Source organism: Mobula hypostoma, chromosome 11 (assembly GCF_963921235.1).
Source record: "Mobula hypostoma chromosome 11, sMobHyp1.1, whole genome shotgun sequence".
NCBI classification, from domain to species: Eukaryota; Metazoa; Chordata; class Chondrichthyes; order Myliobatiformes; family Myliobatidae; genus Mobula; species Mobula hypostoma.
This window is the reverse complement of record NC_086107.1, coordinates 47,387,539-47,410,449: the sequence shown is the minus strand read 5'-3', so window position 1 is coordinate 47,410,449 and position 22,911 is coordinate 47,387,539. Positions and strand designations below refer to the sequence as shown.

General features: G+C 37.2%; 1 protein-coding gene across 1 annotated transcript in view; it reads right to left on the bottom strand.

Moving 5' to 3' along the window:
* Positions 1–22,911, bottom strand: part of otog (otogelin) — a 235,636-nt gene that overhangs the window by 206,958 nt on the left and 5,767 nt on the right. The window contains exons 5-12 of the mRNA XM_063063100.1: positions 22,469–22,623; positions 20,800–20,921; positions 20,005–20,210; positions 17,964–18,094; positions 12,681–12,787; positions 9,562–9,674; positions 8,943–9,068; positions 2,593–2,701 (exon numbers count right to left, since the gene is read on the bottom strand). Of these exons, the coding sequence (XP_062919170.1) occupies positions 2,593–2,701; positions 8,943–9,068; positions 9,562–9,674; positions 12,681–12,787; positions 17,964–18,094; positions 20,005–20,210; positions 20,800–20,921; positions 22,469–22,623 (1,069 nt within the window). The remainder of the gene's footprint in view (positions 1–2,592; positions 2,702–8,942; positions 9,069–9,561; positions 9,675–12,680; positions 12,788–17,963; positions 18,095–20,004; positions 20,211–20,799; positions 20,922–22,468; positions 22,624–22,911) is intronic.

Sequence of the window (22,911 nt, the reverse complement as noted above, 5' to 3'; positions counted from 1 at the left end):
ATCTTTCATTATAAGTCCAGCATTTCCCTCACAACTGATGTTAGGCTGACAGGTCAGATGAACCTTGTTTTTCTTTCTCCTTCCTTTCTTAAACAGTAGGTCACATTTTCTATCATCCAGTTCGCAAGTACAATCACACAACCTATAGAATCTCAAAATAGTCTAAAGAGTGGTCACTGTTCCTCTTTCAAATCTTTTGGATGATTGCATGTTTAGTCTCACCATTTTATCTGTTACTTTTTTTTAAAAAAAAGTTCTTATTTAGTTTCGCTCTGCAGTGTCATATTCTTGGTTGTCTGACATTTCTGGCAGGTTTTTTGTTTTCTTTCCTCATGATTTAGCATCAAACAAGAGAAAATCTGCAGATGCTGGAAATCCAAGAAACACACACAAAATGCTGGAGAAACTCAGCTGTCCAGGCGGCATCTATGGAAAAGAGAAAACAGTCAATGCTGGGCTGAGAGCCAACAACCTGATGAGGGGTCTCAACCCTATGTGAACTGTTTACTCTTTTCTATAGACGCCACCTGGCCAGCTGAATTCCTCCAGCATTTTGTGTGATTTATCAATAAGTTTTATTTCTCTGCCTTTTCCTTGTAAGTTCTCCCTTTTCTGTCTATATGGTCATATATTTGCCCTCACTCACATGTTCCTCTCTGCATATCCTTTGAAGCTTTCAGTCTGATATTCTATCTCGCTTTTCTTTATCAGTTCAGTTGTCCTCTGCTGAGTACTAAAATGCTCCTGATTCTTAGGCCTGCTGCTATTTCTGGCAACTTTGTAAGCCTCTTGAAAGTTCAAAGTTCAATGTAAATTTATTATCAAAGTACACATATGTCACCATATGCAGCCCTGAGATTAATTTTCCTGTAGGCATACTCAATAAATCTATAGAATAATAACCATCCAGAATCAATGAAAGACTGCCCAACTTAGGCATTCAACCAGAGTGAACAACGAATTTAAAAAAAGCTTGATGAACCTGGTGGGTCCGGCAGCATCTTTGGAGGGAATTACACATTTTGGGTCAAAACCATCATCGGAACTGGATACAAAGGGAAAAAGGGGCGGAGCAAGAGCTAGCCAGAGATAAATAGATCCAGGTTGGGGGGAGGGGGATGATGGGATAATAGGCAGGTGGGAGAGGGGAAAGAGTGAAAATGATATAAGATGCAAGGAGCTGACTGGTGGAAGTTACAAAGGACTAAAAGAAGATGGAATCTGAGCATAGAATGCAATGAACTATGAAATAAAGGGAAGTAGCTGAGGAGGGAGCCATTAGGAGGAATGTATGGCATCTTCCTTGGATTTAATACTATCTTTAATTTTACCAGCTGGCTACAGTTAGACTACTTTTCCTATTGAGTTTTTATGACTTTAAGAAATTTGTTTTTCCTACACTAAGGTACATTTTTGAGTAATAATAATAACTGCTCTCCTTGACAATATTTATCAATATTTTTCAATCAACCACAGTCATCCTCCATTCAGGTCCGAGCTTTGGATTGAACTACTTCATTATGGTCAATTAACCCTTTCTCATTGCATAAAATATGATCTAAAACAGTCTTTCCCCCCATTGCTTCCTGAGCATACTGATTTCCAAAACCATTCTGTTCATATTCTGTGAATTCATCCTCCATCTTATTACCATTAATTTGATTTGACCGGTCTACATGTAAATGAAAATCCCTCTATTTATTGCATACGTCTTGTTACATACACCTATAAAATTTCCTGATTTATGCTAATTGCTATATTATAACTACCATCTGGCAGCCAAAACTAACTTCTAAATGAATTTTGCACTTTCCTGTTTTTTCATTTGATTCAAACTAATTCAAGTTCTACACCATGGTTCATGTCATTTTTGATATGTTGCTATGTTCTAATGTAGAACAATCAATACATCAATGTTCAGTAATGGAAAACCAGTGACATTCAGCCAAATTTCAATTTTTGAAGTTCAGTTCTGTGAAATGATATTCTTTATTGCCTATTTAATGTATGAGACTTGGAAATTTTATGACAATAACGAGGCTGATTACATCTCTAAGGTGCTCAGGGGCAGATGGATGCAAATCCAAATTTTCCCACCTCATGAGCTTCAATTCTAAACTTGAGCCAAAGCATGCTAAAGATTGCAATCCATGAAGGAAGACTGATCACTGAAACTTAAGTTGTTCAGGGAATTCACAAGGGAAATCACACATAATTACACACTAAAATAAAGGCCACCAAATGAATGGAAGTGCATCTGTACGAAGTGATGCACATAATTGGTGTTGCTGGCTGGAGACGAATTTCTCTCCAAATAATGCACATCTAAAAATGGTGTAAATAAAAGCTTGAAATTTAATTTAGAACACAATATATCATGTGTAATGTGATATCACATCACTGATTCCAATGGGAATTGTAAATCTGCATATCAATGAAGAGCTTGGTCAATGCAAGTTAATAGAATGATTTTAGAAACAAGAGTACAACATAGTGAAGCAAGTGTGATGTGACATTCTATACAATAATTCTATAATATTAACCTAATTCAATACAAAATTGTAACAACATATGCAGCATTTAATCACTTACCAGGTGCTGCAGTGTTTCTGAATTACAGAGCCGGGCACGTAGAGATTACCATGAAACACACAAGGACACTCGGTAGGTTTCAGACATGTCCCATTTTCATGAATCAAGCCTGTAAGAAGATATTATACTTCATTTAAATAAAATTTTTGTTTTAGCAAGTTTTACGGGTCTTAGTATTAGAAGAGGAACTTAAAGCTTAGATTGAATGCAGGTACAAGAAATAGCCCAAAACTTGCTAACAAATAGAACGTTAAGTGCAATAACCAACATTTATATGGAAGTCCAGTACTTATTATCTGCACACTAATACAGTACTTGGAATAAAGTGCCTTGTACAACTGCCTCTTGGATTCTGCCATGGATAAACCTGGTGCAAGATCCATACCATCACTGATTCCAATGGGTATTGTAACTCTGCATATCAATAAAGAGCTTGGTAAATTCTTCTTTTGTAATGCTATCTTTATAGTGTAATTTATTTGATCATTTGTTTTATGTGTTTTAATATAAACCAGTACAGCACAGGAATAGGCACTTTTGCTCACGATATCTGCACTGACCATTATGCCAAACCAACCTAAACCCATCTGTCTAAATGCATCTTAAACATTCCTACTACCACCAGCTCCAGCAGCAATTCCAGGCACCTAGGACACAGTGCAAAAACATACCTTGCCTCCCAAATCTCCTTTAGACATTCCTCCTGTCACCCTAATCCTATACCCTATAGTATTTGATATTTCCACTCTTGGGAAAAAGACCCTATATGGTTTATCCATGCCTGTTACGATTTTATATATCACTATCAGGTCAGCTCACAGTCGCTGACATTCGTCAGTAAAGTTTTCCAGCCTCAGTTTGTAGCTAACACAATCTAATCTGGGCAATATCACAGTGAACAACTTCTGCACTCTCTTCACATCCCTCCTGCAATATAGTAATCAAAACTGCATACAAAATTGCAGATATAGCGCAGCTGAAGTGTTATACAGCTGCAACATGACTTCCCAAACATAATACTTAATATCTCTGCACAATCTATCTGCCTTTCTGTTCCTCTAATTCTACTGAACTTTGGGAGGCTATGGAATAATCCTATTATAGTGATGACATCTTTCTTATTCCTGAGTTCTACACATATGGCCTCGCCGGATGAACCCTCCAAAATATCGCCATAATGCAGCGCATGACATTCTCCCTGATCAAAAACACCTGCCCCCATCTCTTTTTCCCTTCCCTCTCTATCCCAACCTAAATATCTATGCTCTGAAATACTGAGCAGTCAGTTCTGCTCTTCTCTCAGTCAAGTCTCCGCAATGGTTACAACATTGTGGTTCCATATACAAATCCATGGTTTAATCTCATCTATTTTACCCATTATACTCCATGTGTTAAAATAAATACATTTTGACCAATCAATCCTACTCTGTTTATTATTCTGGCCCTACCTATTTTTGCCTCACCAGCTTTTCAGCAATGCATTGATCTAGACCAGCTTTGTGGCCTCAGTAGCATGCTGCACATGGACTAATCCCAATATTACTAACCTAGAGGTCCTGCTTTTTAAATTTTATACTCTGCTCCATAAATTCTCTACACATCTTCTTGCCTATGTTGTCTGTACCAGCATGGACCACAACCTCTGGCTGCTCACCGTCTCCTTTCAGAATGTCCTGTAATGGATCCTTGCACCAGGAAGGAAACACATTACCCTGGAGCTTCAGTCATGGCCACAACATGTCTAGCTAACTGTAAGAACAGTCAAAATTGAAGATACTTGTGTTTTTTTTTCAAGTTTTAATAGTTTTGATAGCTGACAAAGTTAGAGATGGTACTTTCCAGTTTCTCAGAATTTTCAGACCTATTTTAGCAATGCAATTTTCTCAGTCTAGTATCATTTGTTCTTTTGTGTTGCTGCATTCATAGACAAGAAGAAAGTATCATTAGTTTGTTATGTTCCATGTCAAATGACATGGGCAATCATGGTCTTTCCAAGACCATGACTGTTCTTGGTAAATTTTTCTACAGAGGTGGTTTGTCATTATCTTCTTCTGGGCAGTGTCTTTACAAGACCAGTGACCCCCGCCATTATCAATACTCTTCAGCGATTGTCTGCCTGGTGTCAATGGTCACATAACCAGGACTTGTTATATGCACCAGTTGCTCATACGCCCATCCACCACCTGCTGCTATGGCTTCACGTGACCCTGATTGGAGGGCTAAGCAAGTGCTACACCTTGCCTAAGGATGACCTGCAGAGGAAAAGAGCGCTTTTTATCTCCCTTGGTAGAAACATATTTCCATCCCACCACTCCAAGTAAGTATAAAGCTACCAAATACCATTCATGGTGAATTACACCATCTGCCTACATCTTGATTGCCAACATCTTCAATACACATTCCCTCAAGGAGTTTTCCTCAACACAAGAACAAAAATTATGTTGACACAACAAGTGATTAGAGTCCAGAATGCATAGTCATAAGTAGTCCAGGAAGTATCGGAAAGGATTTGCATTGCTGTGGGGAAGACTGAATGAACGAGACTAGCTGGAATCCTCTTGTATAGAGCCAGATGAGAATCATACCAAAATGGCCTCCTTCCATACTCTAACTTTTCAATGATGTATCCAGCGTAATCTTGTTCAGCCCATTCAATAATAAACCGCAGTAGTTTATAGACACCAAACTCCTTCCTTATATTCATAAAAGGTTTTCCACTACTGAAACACCATTTGGCTTACTGGAAGCTATCTGATTGCAATACACCATGCAAAAAAAATCTACCTTCCTTATTGTGGATTTTTGCAAAGGTATAGCCATTGCCTTAACTGTGCAAGTGGATGTGTGGAGGGATAAAAATGAGGTTTACCGATTTTTAAACAGAGAATTTTTTAAAAATGCTATATGAGGGTGGAGTGTGGCTGTCGCAGCCACGGACAAGGAGAGGAACTCAGCAATGAGTAGGAATGGAAGACATGAACTGTTAAGAGTGGAATTAGCAGTGAGTATCTATACCCTGCTAACTTGAAAACCTCAGGGTGAAACTCCTTGAGGACAATAGCGATTAAAGATTTATTGAAGCTACAGCTAAAACATGCAGCAGCTATAGTGAGACAATATCGACAGAGACGAGTGTCCAAAATCCCTACCGTGTAGTTGGGAATCAGCTCTGTAAAATCATACCAAGGGATTTGGTCAAGTTTTTGTACAAATTTGTGAATTGACTTTCCGTGGATGATGAACTATTTCAGCCAATGAACCAAGAATCAAGATGGCGAGTCACCCAAGATGAAGAACCAGCGCAGGAACAACATGTGTAGTGACATCGAGGATTTACTACGGTTGGATGTATAAGTTTATTTTCATCCAAAGAATCTGAATTTGATTTTTCTGTAAGAACTGATTATTTTTGCAAAGATTTTAGAAAGTTACTGAATGAGATTTACTTTGTATAAAAGTTGTGATGTTGGAGAAATATTGTGAAAGGAGTTAAACTATGTATATATAATTTTTGAATTTGAATTTAAACTTGTAGATATACTGCCTGGAACTGAAACTGAAGTTAACTATAATGCTTAAGAAAAGGGATTACATTTGGTTTTCTAACTAACTATGGATAAGTAAAAAGGAAAGTTTAGTCTGTAAACTTTTAAATAGGGAATAACATTAGATCAAATTAGTTAGAGAGATTAGAATAATAAAGGAATCTCACTTTATTTTGGTTTAATAGCTCAGATTTGGAATCTAGACAGAATGTTGGAATTTTGAATTGTTCTTGCTCATGTAAATATTTTGTACATATTGTTTTTTTTCCTTATAAACAAAACTTATCTCCAGAAGTGTGTGGTTTCTATTCACTGCCTCCTTCCGATACCTAGAACGTTCTGATGGCCTACTAGCACTTAGTATAGAACTATGTAATTTATTTTTCTCAAAGAGTGCGATAACTAGTCACACATAAGAGGGGTGCTACACAGGTGTAACACATAACCAACAGATCAGATTAAAATTTTGCAATCTTGTCATGGTAAACGATGATAGACTATTAAATAGTTAATGTGAGGAGCAGGCCCTAAGCATCCCCCATCTCTAACAATATCAGGGATCCACATGAGAGACCAAAGGCAAAGTTGAATCATTCGCAAGCATATACAGTGAGAAATTATGACCCACTCTCTAAGATTCCCATCAACACAGCAGCCAGTTTTCAGCCAAATACAGCAAAAGACAATGGGATCAGATAATATCCTGCCTATGTGTGTTTTACAGAACCAGCTATGTTCCTGGTCAAGTACTCCAGTACAGATACAAAATTAGCATCAACATGACAATATGAAAAATTGCTCAGGTGTGTCAAATGTGGTTTGGTTGCCTACTGTCCAATCTGTCTATTTTTGACCATAAAGATGTCCTGAAGTGTTTTATCAAGTAGCTTTTTCTCTTCAGTATCCTGCTCACTGATGTCCTGCTTGGGATCTCCCAGAACCACTCAGCTACAGATCTCATTTCAACCTTGGTCAAAATAAGAACAAGATTTCAACTTCAGAGGCAAGATGAGACTGCACTGGACATTAAGGTGGTGTCTAAATGAATGTGGCAATGAAAAGCCTTGGTAAAATCAAGGTTAAAGGACAGAGGACAAAATACTCCAGTGACTGGAATCATATATTGTATGAAGGAAGATGATTGTGGTTATTGGAATCACTCATTCCAGCTCCAGGCATGGTCTTGAGGATAAACACCTCCAGTTGTCTCAGTCATCTTCGTCACATTGTAATATTCAGGGGTGTCTGCTGATGATACTGCAATTCTCTTTTCCATTCCCAAATCAATTGAAGAATTGTTCCAAACCTATATTCCGCAAGAGCTAGACTACATGCTGGCATGGGTGAATGCTATATGTTGATCATCTCCAACAGGACAGAAGGTGTCTAATCACCTTGACTTTAATTAATATCAACATTGCCAAGTCCTACACCATCAACATCTTGGGATTCACCATTGACCAGAAACTCCAGTGGACTTGTCAGATGAATACTATAGTGACAAGCACATGTCTAAGGCTGGATATTCTCTGGCAACTGACTCCCTGATAATCCAGAGCCTTTTGACTGTCCCTAAGTCATAAATCAGGCACATGATGGAATATTCCCCACTTGCATGGATAACTGCAGCTCCAACAATAACAAAGAAGCTTAACACCAAAGGCAAAGCAGCCCAACAGCTTTGTAGCTCATCCATTATCACAAAAAACGTTCTTTCCACTGCCAGTATATAATTGCAAAAGCCCACAAAGTACATTGCAGTTACTCACCCACTTCTCTGAAAGCATCTCCAATGCCCATGACCTCTACAACTGAGGAGAACAAGGCTAGCTTACACATATGATCAGCACCACCTATAAACACCTGCCCATTTCATGAGCAAATCTGATTTATAAATGTGTCACCATTCCCACATCAGTATTAACACGGACCTTTGGCCTGACGGCAGCTATACACCAGCTTCTTCTGAGCGACAATTAGCCATGGAAAATATGCTTGCCTGGCTAGTGACAACCACATAGCAACACAAATTTGTAAAAAAACAAATAGTTTTAACAAAAGTAAGTATGAAGAATGACAGGCATATTCTTTTCAAAACATTTTCTTAAGTATACTGAATTATTTAAAATTTTTTACAAATTTTTTACTGATTTTTACAATTTTAGTATTTTTAAATTAAATTGTTTAACTGATTTTAGATTTTTTTTAAAAATGATTCTGAATGAGAAACATTTCAAGTCTTGAGAGCTTTGATAGCAATTTGGTCTTGTGGTTTTGCTAACTGTCAGTTCTTTTTCTTTCAATTGCTTTTGAAGTAGGGCTTGTTCTGGAATCAGATGAGTTGGACAGAGTTTGCTGTTTCACAGAAATGTTCCATTTAGGCCCAAACTGACTTTTCAGCAGGGTCACTTTATTAGGTCACATAGGTTTAAAATTTTTGTACATCACACTATCAAGTGCAGGCATGGAGGTGCACTCAACAAATTCTAAATTATATTAAACAAAATCCTGCAATTGCTTTAGTTTAAACATCATATCACCATGGTTATCATTAAACCATCTGATCTCCATTCTATTATACGCCAAAGACACAGGTAATTTATTCTAAATTTTCGCCTGATTGACTAAAGACCACATTAGTAGGCAATTATCCAAACAACTTAAAGTCAATTAAATGATAAAAACATAAATAACTAGGTGTTTCTTTTCTGCCCAACTCGATACAATTTTGAGACACCAGAGAGGGAAAGCGTGACAAAGGCTCAAGAAATGTAACTGAAGTTCCGAGTGATGTAATGGATCTACCTTCGGGGCAATAGCATCCATCAAGGCACTGGAAATCAGTGCTAATGCATTCTTGTTGTACACGACATGATACAGGACAACACTCCACACATTCACGATGCACAAATTCACCTTCACAAGTTGATGCTGTGGAAAAACAAATCAGCAACATGACAGATTAGGATTCTCATTCATTGTTAACTATTTTATTCACCAGATAGCTTTACAATTTTTTATGTCATCAAGTCACTGGATAGCCTTTGAGAAATTAAATGTTGTTCTATGTTCAACAGATGGTACTGACGCAAAATATTTATCATTCCAGAACAGAATGGTGTATTGTATTTTCTATTCTTCTGCCTAGAATTTGTTACTTCAGTCTCCGTGGAGCATCCTACTTATAGTTACATCATTCCTACTTTTCCCACACATAAAGCCCTAATATTCCACTTGTCTGAGACCTTCCATCTCAATCGCAAGTTTTACACAACAAACAGAGAGTAGATAAAGTAAGTGTAGAAAAATGTTAGCTGTGACTCATGAAAAATAAATAATAAATTAAGCCTTTTAATGCTGATTTTGCACGTCTCTCTGTGAATTAATGAAACTGGTCTACATGTCTGTTTTTGTTGTATCGTACCACACTGGTTGAACAGCTGTCTCCATTCGTTTAGTGGTCTACTTGCTTGTGCACAAGCCCTTGCATATTCAGTCAAAACTCCACACAGAATTGCATTATCATTAGGTCCATACCTGACAGAATAAAGGAAAGCAACAATATAGACAATAAATACACAGAAAGATCTTCTTCTTTACTTAATCAAAAAATTATTTTGTTTCCTGAGAACTTTTAGATTCTAACCAACAATTCAGACTTCAGTATTAGCACAATTTATTATTAATTCTTCCATAACTGCAAGAAAATATGTAGTATTATAAGTTGTAATGTATTTATAAATAAAAGAGAGAATAGAATTAGATGTTTTTAAATGTATTAAATGATTGTGTATATTGAATTTCTAGTCATGAGTGTTACAGGCACAGGCTGCACAGTACACACAAAGCTGAGCATGGATTGTGAAGAGGAAGAAGAAGAATAGCCCTTAACTCGGCAATGGAGTAATCAGGGCACCGCCGTGACAGTGCTTCCGTAGCAAGCTATTCTTGTTTTTACGAGGCCGAGTTGCTAGCTCGACGCTCAACCCAACTTGAATTCGAACTCGGGAACCTTCGCTCCAGAGTCCGGCGCTGATATTATCGCGCCACCAAGCGGGACATGAATTGTGAATTGGCAGTCAAATCTTCTTCCATAGTGATGATTTATAATGCATTTGTCCCTTAGCACTTATGCTCCATGACAGAATCACTTTCAAGGCTTGGGGAGTGGTGTGCAAATTTGATACGTGCATTAAATGCCTCTAATGCCCAAAGGAGCACTCTGTGCCAGAAAATATAACAAGTTACCTGAAGGAAGAATAACCTATCCTTTGATGGGAGATTTCCCAACAGTTGGCAAGGTAGTTCCGGGTTATTTAAATAACTAAGTAGGACTTCACCTGCCAGTGAAGGCCGGCAACTGTGGTCATTGCTTGTACCATTTAAGAGAGAAAAATCACAATAGTGGCATGAAGCACAAGTCATCCATCCTATCTATCTATCTATCTATTTATCGACATACAGCGTGGAATTGGCACTTCAAGCCACACCACCCAGCAACTCCCATTAACCCTCACCTTATCACCAGACAATTTACAAAGACCAATTAACCTACCAACTGGTACATCTTTGGACTATGCGAGGAAACTGGAAAACCCGGAGGAAACCCACACGGTCACAGAGAGAATGTACAGTATAAGCTCCTTACAGGCAGCAGTGGGAATTGAACCTGGATCACCTGCACTGTAAAGAGTGTGCTAACCACTACACTCCCATGCTGCCCCAATTAACAGAATAACTTTTAACTAAAAACCACTTTATAGCTGCCATGCTCAAATGCATCACGTGCACAGATGATTGTAATTATATTTCAGGAACTGCATTAATATGTGGGAGTACTTGATCAGACATATGGTGCCTTGAAAAAGTATTCAGCCCCCAAAACTATTTACACATTTTGAAAATTTAAAATATATTGAAGTAGGATTTTTGAGCTAATCTACAAACCTTTATGCATCATGTCACATCAAAAGAAAAATTCCAAAACCTGTCAACAATTTACTAAAAATTAAAAAGCAAAATTGCGAGGCTGAAAAATTATTTGTCCCCTTTGTAATTACGGCACTAACGTTCCTCAGGTGCAACACTGTATATTACCTGACCAACTCACCTAATTTGTTGATGTAGAAAATTGGACCATCACCTGAATAAATACCCCCTCTCTGTGTAAGGCCCAACAGTACGGTAGATTTTCAACAGACCAAACCAAAACAAAGACAAAAGAACATTCAAGCCAAGTCAGGGAGATAATAATAGAGAAGCACAGATGAAGACCATCTCAAACACATGAACATGCCTCAGAGTTCAGAGCAAGTTTTCCATTGTGAAAAAGTGGAAAAACATGAAACCATAGCCACACTGTCTAGGTCTGGCCATTATCAAAATTTAGCCACCAGAGAAGGATTGCACTTGTAAGAGAGGGTACTGTGACACAACAGTCACTCTGAGTGAGGTGCAGAAATCATTGGTTGCAACTAGAGATGAAGTTCATGGCTCTACAATCTCTAATGCCATGTACAAAAAGGGTATTTATGAAAGAGTGACAAGGAAGAAGCCCTGGATAAAAAAAAACATATCTTTGCCCGTAAAGACTTCACAAAGCGTCACTTAGAAGATACTGTAAACATTTTGAAGAAGGACTTGTGGACGGATGAAACTAAAGTGGAACTTTTTAGCCTCAACACTAAGTCTAATACTGTGCACCATCAGGTAACACCATCCCTCCTGTAAAATATGGTGGAGGTAGCATCTTGCTGTCGGAATGCCTTTCAACAGCAGAGACTGGAGATCTAGTCGGGATTGATGGGAAGATAGATGCTGCAAAATACAGAGCCTGCAAGCCTCTGCTGGGAAACTTAAAGTAGGGAGGAAGATTATCTTTCAGCAGGACCACTTTCAACATTCATCTTGGCCCCCTTGTAAACTTGCGTAACCTGCTTCACTGTCCATTGAGCCGACAATTGTGATGTCATCTGCAACAAGCCAAAGCGCACTGCTAGAGCAACCATGGAGTGGCTTCAAATGAAGAAAATTGATGTCCTTGAGTGGCCCAGGCAGTCTTGACCTTAACCTGATTGAACATCTCTGGCAAGACTTCAAGGTTGCTGTCCACCACCACTCCCCAACCTAACCTGGCACTGCTCAATGTGAAATAGGCAAATCTTGCTCCATCACGTTGTGCAAAGCTAACAGAGACTTATACAAAAAGACTTTGATAGCTGTGAGAGGTGCTTCAAGTAAGTACTGAGCAAAGGGGATGAATACTTCTGAACTGCTGACACTACAGTTTTTCAATTTTTTTTGTGCTTTACAATTCTCCCAGTTTGAGGGTTCTACTGTTTAAAAAAGGAGCATTTTTATTACAAATAAAAATTCTCAGTTAAATTGATCAAAATCCCTGTTTGTAATACTCACTTATGTGAACAAAGGATTGGAGCTGAATACTTTCACAAGGCACTGTAGTTTTAACATGAAATTCAACAGCATAGCAGATTTTAATGCATCATAAAATCTCACATTAATTAGTATTTTAAACATACTTACGTGCAGAGGTCGTTTATACAACTGGCCATATATGGATAGGGTTGGACGTGGTAATGGCAGAGTACAAATGGATATCCAAGGAGTAGTGTGCACAAATCTCTTATTTTCTGCAGAATACATAACAATAATAGTTTTGTCTTAATAGCTAAACTAGAACATAAATATATTTCCTGATGCACACACAATTATCTTTACAATAATAAGTTACAAGGTAAATTTTAGCTTGGCAGATTAATTTCACAAAATTGAAAACACATAACATGACTGGTAGCTACACAACATCAGTAGTCCCAAAATAGCATTATACTGCAATTTAGTCTCAAACAAAAGATGCATAATGAAGCAGGGAAATAAAGATTCCGTGACTGCTGAGAAATTACAGTATAATAAAACCATCAATGGAATAAAAATATTAAGATACTGAAAATCTCTCAGCCATATCTATGCCAGAATAAAAAAGAACGTCTAAGCCTAACACCACCTTCGTGTTCTCTCCCTAATCCTGCAGGCCCAGCACACATCCATGTTCTTTATAAATATGGTGATAGTTTCTGTTGCGATCATCCCTTCAGACAAAAATTCCAGAGCATTGTCATCCTCGTATTTCCCTTTTATCTCTTTCATTAAAAACTAATATTAACTAAATTACTTCATTGGCAGTGAAGAGCTCTTGGGGATATTGGTATTTATGCAGTGTGGTCATAATCTAAATTGTTCTGTTTCTTATATATCTATTCTATAACCGGTTCAACTGGTGGGAATAGTGAGATGCCAGTGGATGGGAGTGCAGAGTGCAGGATTGGAAGTAAAGAACAAGAATGATGTCTTTAATGAATGGTTTATTTGTAAAGCCTTTTTAAAATTCATTTTAAAGTCATGTACAAAAAATACATATGCTCCTCAATGAACTAAATAATCTTTTCTTCTATCAAAAAGCAAATATTGTGGATCTTGAAATGTGAACTGATAAGTGTAACAATTTCTACATGAAAAAAATTCCAAGTGATCATATTTTCACCAGAAATATTAATTTTATTTCCAGACAGGGAGCTTCAAGTTTGGTTTCTGTCATTCTTCAACAAGTGTAGTGATATTACTGTAATTTGTTACAACAAAACTCATTGAAGTAAATTGTTTTGATTAATCTTGATGTTCCTCTTGCAAAAAAACCTAGTTTTGAAACTAATTTTTCTAATCCATTGTTTTAATGAATAAAATATGTATCATTTAAAATGCAGTAAGTGAAACTCTTGATAAATATTAATATGGCAATCATATTAATTAGTCATCAATAAAGCGCACGACTCCAGACAGCAAACTGCAGAGTTAGTTCTCCATGAGTTTATCATGCATTCTATTGGAAAATGACACTGTTATTAAAAAGTTTCAAGATGGCTTCCACTGACCACTACTGCTGGACTACTCAATCAGACCTCTGGCCACTACCTCTCCCCAATCTGTACTATTCCAATTCAGACCCTTGTAACATTTTTCTTCTTTGCTAAAACAGAGAAAACAATCAGGTTAAGCAGAGCCCTTGCACATATATCCTACTCCTGCATCATGACTGACAGAAACTATCACCCCTCTTACAGCCACTTTATCTTGCTCCTCATAACTCACCATCCCCACCCCAAAGTTTCTGGCTTCTTTTCCCAGACAATACCCTGTCCAAAACAATAAGTGTAAATATATCAGTGCTTAATCAAGCTGTTTGATAATGGCCTAGATGATTTCTCTTGGTAGGAAGGAGGAAATTAGGATGAGTAAAATGGCAGAATTATAGGGAAGCAAAATTGAATAGTTACAAGACATAAGAACACAAGACATAGGAGCAGAATTAGGCCATTCAGGCCATTGAGTCTACGCTACCATTCCTTCATGGTTGATTTATTATCCCTCTCAATCCCATTCTCCTGCCCTCTCCCCATATCTTTTGATGCTCTGATTAATCAAGAACCTATCAAACTCCACTTTATTTTTTCTCAATGACATGGTCTCCACAGCTGTCTCTAGAAATGGATTCCACAGACTCACTGCCTTCTGGCTAAAGAAATTCCTCCTCATCTCTGTTCTAAACGGATGCCACTCTATTCTGAGGCTGTGCCCTCTGGTCCAGGACACACCCACTATAGGAAATACCCTCTCTAGATCCACTCTATCTAGGCCTTTCAATATTTGATAGGTTTCAATGAGATCCCCCCGATCCTTCTAAACTCCAGTGAGTACAGACCCAGAGCCATCAAACTCTCCTAATACATTGATCCTTTCATTCCTGGAATCATTCAAGAACTTCCTCTGAAACCTCTCCAGTGCCAACTATTTTTTTTTTGATAAGGGGCCCAAAATTGCTCACAATACTCCAAGTACAGTCTGAGCAATGCCTTATAAAGCTTCAGTATTACATCCTTGCTTTTGTACTCTGGTCCTCTGAAAATGAATGCTAACATTGCATTTGCCTTCCTTACCATGGACTGAACCTGCAAGTTAACCTTTAGCGAACTTCCAAATCCCTTTGCATCTCTGATTTTTGAATTTTCTCCCTGTTTAGAAAATAGTGTACACCTTTATTCCATCTACCAAAGTGCATGATCATGCACTTTTTTAAACCGTACTCCATCTGCTACCTCTTTACCCAATCTCCCAATCTGTCTAGGTTCTTCTGCAAACTCCCTGCTTCCTCAGTACTACCTGTCCCTCCACCAATCTTCATATCATCTGCAAAGTTGGCCCTAGTGATAACAACTACACTCATTTTTGCCCAGACACCCCTGAATTTCTGGCATACTACTAGTGTCTTCCACAGTAAAGACTGATGCAAAATACCCATTAAGATCATCTGCCATTTCTTTGTACCCCCATTACTATCATTTTCCTGTAGTCCAATATTCACTGTCTCCTCTTTAAATATCTGAAAAAGTCTTTGGTATCCTCTTTGATTTTATTGGCCAGCTTACCTTTATATTCATCTTTTTTCTCCTTATGGATGCCTTCTGTTGTTTCTCAAAAGCTTCCAAATCCTCCAATTTCTCACTAATTTGTGTTGTACTATTTGCCCTCTCTTTTCTTTTTATGTTGTCTTTGACTTCTATTGTCAGCCACAGTTGCTTCATCCTCCCTAAAGAATATTTCATCATCTTTGAGATATATCAAGCCTGAGACCTCCAAATTGCCCTCAGAAACTCCAGTATTGCTCTTCTGCCATAATCCCTGCTAGTGTCCCCTTCCAATCAACTTTGGCCAGCTCCTCTCTCGTGCCTCTGTAATTCCCTTTACTCCACTGCAATAGTGATAAAACTGACTGCATCTTCTTCATCTAAAACTGCAGGACAAATTCTATCATTGTATAATTCAGTGTCCCATAGGGGTTCCTTTACCTTAAGCTCTCTAAACAAATCTGGTTCATAACACAACACCCAATCCAGCATTTCTTTCCCCTTGTGGACTCAACCACGAGCTGCTCTAAAAAGCATCTCACAGTTATTCTACTAATTCCCTTGCTTGGGATTTAGCACCAACCTGATTTTTCCCAATATACCTGTATATTGAAATCCCCTATGACTACTGCAACATTGCCCTTTTTACATGACTTTTCTATCTTTCATTGTAATTTGTATCCCACATCCTGGCTAATGTTCGGAGGCCTCTATATAACTCCTATCAGGGTCTTTTTCCCTTGCACTTTCTTAATTTTACCCACAAGGATGCTACATTTTCCAATCCTGTGTCACCTCTAAGGATGTGGTTTCATTTTTTACCAACAGAGCCACCCCGGCCCCTCTGCCTCCCTCCATGTTCTTTCAATACAATGTCAGAATCAGATTTAATATCACTGGCATATGCTGTGAAATTTGTTAACTTTAAAGCAGCAGTACAATGAAATGCGTGATAAATAAATAGAGAAAAAATATTGAGTTAGATTAAATATATATATATATTAAATAGTTATGTTAAGGAGTTGTATCTTATCTATTTAGTGATACAGCACAGAGTAGGTCCTTCTGGCACATCAAGCCATGCTTCCCCAGCAACCCCACAATCCTGATTAACCCTGATCTAGTCAAGGACACCTCCAAGAGGACCACAGCCATGTCATTGGATTTCGAGACTTGCATGCCTCAATGACCCGGAGAGCTATGTTGGGCTTTATGCTTTGGCTCTTGCTTAGGGTCACCCATGCCAAATAGGTCAAATGGTAGAGGCCAAACTAAGAATGGTCTTCTGGTCTTCCAGGTTCAGCGGTTCAGCTCAGGGCTAATAACTCTGATTGGTAAAGCAAAATTGCTATGGAAACGGCAATGAAGAATCCTTCTACATTTGAGTGAGATGGTATTCCTGAGTTTCTATTCAGGAACTGGAACACCACGGGAGGATGTACAGAGACATCTTACAGAATGCTGCTGGAATTGAACTCCAAATTCCATAATGGCCCAAGCTGTAATAGTGTTGTTTCAACCTCTATGCTACCATGGTATCCTTGGATGTTAATCTCACAACTATGATCCTCTTTGAGCCACAATTCAGTGATGCCCACAACATTGTATCTGCCAATATCTAACTGCGCTACGAGATCATTTACTTTATTTCATACACTGTATGCATTCGAATATAACACCCTCAGTCCTGTATTCATCAACCTTTTTGATTTTGCCCTCATGTTATTCTTCAACTCATCCCACTGACTGTAATTTTTCCCTATCATCTGCCTGTCATTCTTCACTACACTCTGCATCTACCTGTATACCAAATGCCCTATCCTCAGCCCTATCACTCTGGTTCCCATCCCCATTATTTTCGTTGAAACCCTTCCCCACAGCTCTAGCAAACCGGCCCACAATGAGATTTATTAACTATAGTTAATTTAGTTATATGTTGGCAGTTTGTAGGGTTGGAGGACTGTGTGTGAGTGGGTGGGAGGGAGGGAGGATGGAAGGGGCCTCGTTTTGCTGCTGTTGTTTTGCTGAACATTATGGGTATGTTATGTAGGCACCAGAATGTGTGGTAACACTTGTGGGCTCCCCCAGTACATACTTAGGTTGTGTTGGTTGTTAATGCAAATGACACATTTCACTGTTTGTTTCGATGTATGTGATAAATAAATGAATCTGAATCTATAGGTTAACAAGGCAAATAACATTCCATTGGACCACAAGTCTCAGTCTTCAATTTGTTAAAAAATATTTTAAAAAAAACTTTGGTTAGCTTTCTTTTAAATCATTTGAACCAACTATTTTTTTAAACATTGGTCAAAGGCACTAAAAATTAAATTAGTTTATAACCAACCTCGTTTACACTTTGGTTTCGTTCAGAGCAAGGCGATGGGTAGTTGATTGGAGTAACATGACATGGTTTTCCATCTGGGACATCTTCTATCCAACTATTACCAAAAATAGCTATATCTTCTGTTAATACACCTTAGATAAAAGCGTAAGAATGATTAAAAATAAAAGGAAACAAATCCTTGGAGTTTGACTTTACTTAGGAAGTCAAGCAGAGAGGATTGCAAGCCACACTTTGCACCCACCCACTGAAATATGGTCTGATCCCATTCTTATCCTATATCTGCCACTCTGGTTGTGAAAGTGTAACTTTATTTGCCATGTTGTGCCACTAGATTATATGTCAAATGTCACCACTCACATCTTGTTATGGTAATGCTCAGACATGGACTTGGAGCATGATGCTAAAACACTTAGGCACATTTAAACACTGAGCTGGAAGTAAAGTTATGATTGCACTGAAATGATTATGAACCTATGCATTGTCCTAGGTAAGGATCAAATTGTCTTTAATGTAAAGCAAACTAGAAAGCATGAAGGTAGACGGACTTAAGGAAAATAGAAAGTATGTTTGTATCCATATGAGAGCAAGATGGAAAAATGTAATCATTATCTGATTTAAAATATCTTACAACAGATTATGACCAAGAAAAGAACTTTGCATCACTCTGTTAGAGGTTTTGAAGCTTCATTCTTTTCATGCCAGTTTGTATTTCTCCAATTAATCCAATATATTTCTGTAAATAATGCTTCTGTCAAAGTCTCAATGATGCAGTTTCTTCATGAGGTAAAGCAGTGCATTTTCTCTACAAAACCAGGACCTTTCGGTCTCCAGATTAAACATTCCTCTCTTAATCCAGGAACTTGAAGTACATCTTCAAAATCCCAAGTGCTCTTTCATGAACAGGTTAGAAACTACCTTGTTATAGTGGTGGATACATATTCCTATATTCACTTGAAATTGTATAGTTGTTGGCAGCAACAGCCAAGGTTGACTAATTGTTCTCCCAGAAACAAGTCCTTCCGGGTAAAAGAGCAGCAGCATAGTGCCTAGTCCCAAAATAGACTACCAACATATGTGTTCATCTGCTGCATACTCCTTGACTTTACCAACATCAGGAAAGCAGAAGGAGAACAAAGAACATCAGTCAATTCACACATTGTCCTCAATTTCCAGAAACCATAATAAACATTCATTCAAAAATGTTACATTAGCAATATCTCCATGTAATGCACCAATCATTAGTACTCTCCTTATTTTCATATTTCCTTCCAGAATTTGCATTAACTGGAAACACCAAAACCAAATCAATCCCAGGAAGGACTTTAACCAACTGCTCAATTTTATTGGTACGAAATACTTCAGCAGAGTTGAGAATTATCTATGTGAAACACCTTAATGGCTATCTTATGAGTGTTTTAGTGATTCTAGTGTTCTGATGATACATATCTCTGGGAGGTAGGAGTTGGGAAGCAGAAGGATGCTATGGAAAGAAAATAAAATGAACAGAATATAAATAGAACAGCGCAAAGCAATGAAGCAATGTGATTAAATCATTATTTAAAGCATCAATTTTCCAAAGAGGCATACCACTTCTTGAGGGTAGAAACCCTGCTGGTTTTGAAAATAATATAGGAAATACTAACCAAACGACTTTAACATTAAATATATCTGGATCAATAGATATTGCATGTCAATTTTATAAGTTCAAAGTTATATACAAAATTATATTCAATTTGTGCTGTGTAATCTACCTCCTTTGACAATATATTGTCACGATATAATTAAAAATTGTGCTGTAACCTCTTGCATGATTACATTTCCTTTGCTCTACCAAAGAAAGTGATGAAAGTATGTATTAACAAGCAACAATGTACGTATGTATTAAAAAGCATGCAAGAAACAAAGGAAATGACTTGTATTATTTGATGAAACTAAGTATCTGCACCTATGTTGAGAAACCTAATATTTGTGCAAGATCACATTTTGTGGAAGTAAATAAGATCATATTGTCCTGTCTAAACTATTGTTTCCAATTACTTACCATAGCTGGTGTATAAATCATCATGCATATTTCCATTGAAATTGCCACAAAGTCCACATAATTTCCCAACATACTCTATGCTCATCTTTATGTAGACTCCAGAATTACCATCCCAAGCCAAAGAAAATCCATGGTGATGCCTGACCAGAATGTATCCAGCTATTTGTTCAAACTTCAGATTTCCAATAATGTAAGGTAGCTGAACGCTAGGAAGCAGAAGGAGAAAATACAAATATGAGTTATTTTTAAAAGTAAGTTTTGCTATCTATTACCTTAAGGTGCTATTTTTGATGACAGCAGCATATTTAGATCAGGCAGATACACAATTCACAGAAAGTGGTATTCCTACAAAATTAGACCCAACTACCCTTCTCATCAAATGGACAGGTTAAGTAGACAGGAAGGGTCTTCCGTAGGATGAATGGAGACTGAAGTTTGTCTATTTCAACTACTTGAGGAATATGTACTTCCACACATCAGGAAGGACCAGAGTTATTTTTTCTGTATTACTGATCAAAACATTAAATTAGTGAACTTGGAAGTAATGATAAGTTCACAACAAAAAATCATGCAGAGGTTGAATCCAAGTTGCGGCATTGAAAGCACCAACTCCTAGATCACCAATGAAAGAGCTAGCACACATTTAATGAAATGTTGAACTATGGAACATTTTTTAAAAATCATCTTGCATCTTCAATCTCATAATATTTCATAATTCTAGCCTGCTGTGTGCAATTTGATCCATTAAGTATTAGGCACATTAATAATTTGACACTTATCAGTAAAAGAAGGAACCTTTTTCCATAATGGATGACTTCATAGTTTTGTAGAATGATTTCCCCTTCATATGCAAAGAACATACTGACCGATCGGTTGCAAGAGTATAGAGAGGAATTGCATGCTGGATCATTATGTATCTGCAAGACAAGATATAATGGGAATAGATCAAAGGTCTTAAATTAGAAATAATTTTCGGTTAGCAGTACACTAAGTAAACAAATAAAATCACTCTCCATTACTTCAGGAAACCCAAGAACACGTCCAACCCAGGGAAAGGAGATTTTATTTTCATTTTAGTTGACAAATTAAATATCTCAAATAATAATAAAACTACCTGTCTCAGCCTTATGACTGCATAATTAAGATCATTCCAGAAGACTGCAAGTCTTGGCTTTGAAGAGTACAAACCACAAAAGTATATTATATGCTTGTCATGTTAATGGACAGATATTTTTATGAATCAGGATGCATTTGTGAGGCAGTCAGAGTAGATGAATGCAAGATTTTAGTGAACCTGACCTATAGTCAATAACAAGTTTTGACATTCAATACCAAAAGGAGGAAAATTCATTCCTTTTCATCCAAAATTTCAGTAAATTCCTACACAGGTTTCATTCCAAGTCAAATGCACAGAGGTCTAAAAGCATCTTAAAAGGACAATGATATTATAAACCTCAATTATATGGACATTTTGGACAGACTTCAAAAGTTTTCAGGAGTTGTGAAATACAGTTCAAGTACTCAATGACATTGATTTTTTATAGTATTTTCAATAAAATGCAGTCACTGTGTAATTCAATTTTATTTTTCCTGTTGTTCGATGAACAAAAATCTTTTCACATTAAGAAATGTTGGTCAGTTACCACTTCAGTTAACAATCTTAGGTTTTGTTAAGTATCAAACATGTATGTGTTAGATTCCCTGTTATAACGTGTTACATGCTCTTCTATAATCTGATTGCAACCACGGTCTTGGAGAAAGTTTTAAATGATGTTTCAAGTACAAAATAAAAAATTGTAAATGTAAAACTTCCCTTCAGAATGAAAGGATAAATTTTCAACAACAAATTTGATGTTAACAAAATGTTCATATCTAAAGACATTTCATTTTTCTCGTAACATTTTGACCAACAGCTGTTATTTGACCAAAAATATCATTGATATCACTGATGCAAAGACTTTTATAATTCTGGTATTAATCTTACTATGTCACACAGTGCTGCTGCACAGGCTTTCCTTCAGTGAAAGTAAATTGTGGTCCTTTAACTTACTTGACTTCCAAAACTTCTCTTTCGTGCATAAAAAGATTGATTATTCTACAATAGACAAAAACACATCTTGTGCTTTTGGGCACCAGACTAATGTGAAGAAAATGCAAGTTTGGAAGAGGGCAAGATGATCTACGAGGTCAAAACAGTGCATCGGGTATCAAGTTTAGCTGTATACCCATATAATTAACTGGCTACACAGACAATGGGGACTTTGAAAAGAAGTAGATGAAATAGAACAAAATATCAGTGAATTTAAATTAAAACCAACATGGTGAAGAGCCAATTCATAAAAAGAAAAATTAACTTTAGAAATCACATGTCATTCAATTAGCTAATTTTAGCATGAGTAGAGAGAACATGCAGAAAGAGAAGGTAGGCTTCAGTGTATGAGAGGGAGCCCAATGAAATAGTTACCTGTATCGAAAAGCTTTGCTGCCTTTGTTCACATTCCCTCACCAGCGTGTATGTACATTTTCCAGGATAATAATAATAAAGCCCATCAAATGTTTCATAGTTGCACTGACCCCAAGTTCGGCAGATTAAATCACGACTATTCCCTCTATTTAGAACTGAAAGAAACCATAACATTTTCAAACATATTATAAATCATTTTTGTCCAACCTGTATATAAAACACCAAACAAGTTAAATTAGGACCAAGTTAATATCCGAGTCCATTATCCATATCATGACATTCGAAAATACTTTATTATTCCTAATTAATATCAAATTTTAAAAGACCAAACAGGTTCTAAATCATTCAAAACTTAACAAAAGCAAGTTTTTTTTAATCAACTATATATTCCATAAAAATTTGGAAAATTTGCTGTCTTTGGGATATTGTATGCAAAGTTAGAA